Here is a 1,314-nt window from a genome sequence, read left to right on the forward strand (position 1 = left end):
GCAGGGCTCGAAATACAACCTGCATATGCAGGTTAGTGCAGGTAAAAATGGAGCTGTGCAGGTATTTCTGGTGTCTACTGCATTTATCCTGCACTGGTCCATGTACTGGGTTTTATACAGAAATGTCCTATGATGTTGATGTAGGTGCTGTTACCCCCTATAAGATACCCCTTTATAAAAGAAAAAAAATAGTAATGGTTCCTGAACAATTTTAGTATGATTGATACTTCCTAAATACAAAGTGGTGCAGGTAAAATTTGTCTGGTGCAGTAATTTCCAATGTTACCTGCACCAGTGCAGGTATGCAAAAAAAGTATTTCGAGCATTGCTGTAGAACTGAATGTCCTTTATCAACAAAGTCATGTTTTATATGACCTCAATACAAAGTAACGCCAAGCTTCAGAATGTAACATTGTTATTGGTTTCATAGTGGTTGTACTTTTTATAACAGGCTACGGAATGTAAGTTTAAAATGAAGTTTGTGTCTATTTAATGTTTAATTTGACTTACAGTTACATTTTGTTGATTTCCCCTTCTTGAATGAATGTTGGTACCAGTGTATGGTGTATCCCCTTACAGGTTCATCTGATAGATGCAGGTTTTGTCTGGACGGAGCCACATTCCAAGAGGATAAAACTGAAACTCACCATTCAAAAGGAGGTACAGTTTGCAACAGTTTTACTCCAGGTTTACAGTGAAGTTCTATTGGATTCTATTCTTTCTATTTGCTACGGATGCTAAGACGGATAGTGAAAAAAAGTGTGTGATTCCATTTTATATAGGAATATCAATTTCCAAAGGCTAATGAAATGACTTTAATTTGCAGTTTGAAAAATTACTGAATCTTGATGCTGATACTAGAAGACAGAAAAGGAAGTAAAGGAGAAGGCTATAAAGTCTCCAAATTTAGCCTGTGCACAATGGAGAAAACCCAAAGGGCCTACTTTTAACAGCAGATGTAATGAGGTCTTACATTGCGTACCTTTCACTACCGCCAAAATGACCCTGTCAGGAACTCCAAATCCTCCCAAACTACGATTTCAAACTCATCGCAGGGTGACATACAGCCGCTGTATGGTTGCAATAGACAACTTGTTTCTGTATCTATGGGTCCGAAAATTGTGTTGCCGTCGCTGCCTTGGACAGGTGGCTGCTATTTTTTAATGCTTAAGTCAATGGGACTTACACCAGCACTGTGTCTTCTTCTCCTGTGCAGGTTGTGAACGGAGCCATCCTCCAGCAGGTGTTTGTAGTGGAGTTTGTGGTGTCCAATCAGATGTGTGAAGACTGCCACAGGGTGGAGGCTAAGGACTA

At 39.6% G+C, this 1,314-nt stretch overlaps 1 protein-coding gene across 1 annotated transcript in view; it reads left to right on the forward strand.

Moving 5' to 3' along the window:
* Window positions 1-1,314, forward strand: part of LOC118424287 (60S ribosomal export protein NMD3-like) — a 9,742-nt gene that overhangs the window by 1,803 nt on the left and 6,625 nt on the right. Inside the window, exons 3-4 of the mRNA XM_035832832.1 lie at window positions 575-660; window positions 1,217-1,313. Coding sequence (XP_035688725.1) covers window positions 575-660; window positions 1,217-1,313 — 183 coding nt within the window. The remainder of the gene's footprint in view (window positions 1-574; window positions 661-1,216; window position 1,314) is intronic.

Source organism: Branchiostoma floridae, chromosome 10 (assembly GCF_000003815.2).
Source record: "Branchiostoma floridae strain S238N-H82 chromosome 10, Bfl_VNyyK, whole genome shotgun sequence".
Classification (NCBI taxonomy): domain Eukaryota; kingdom Metazoa; phylum Chordata; class Leptocardii; order Amphioxiformes; family Branchiostomatidae; genus Branchiostoma; species Branchiostoma floridae.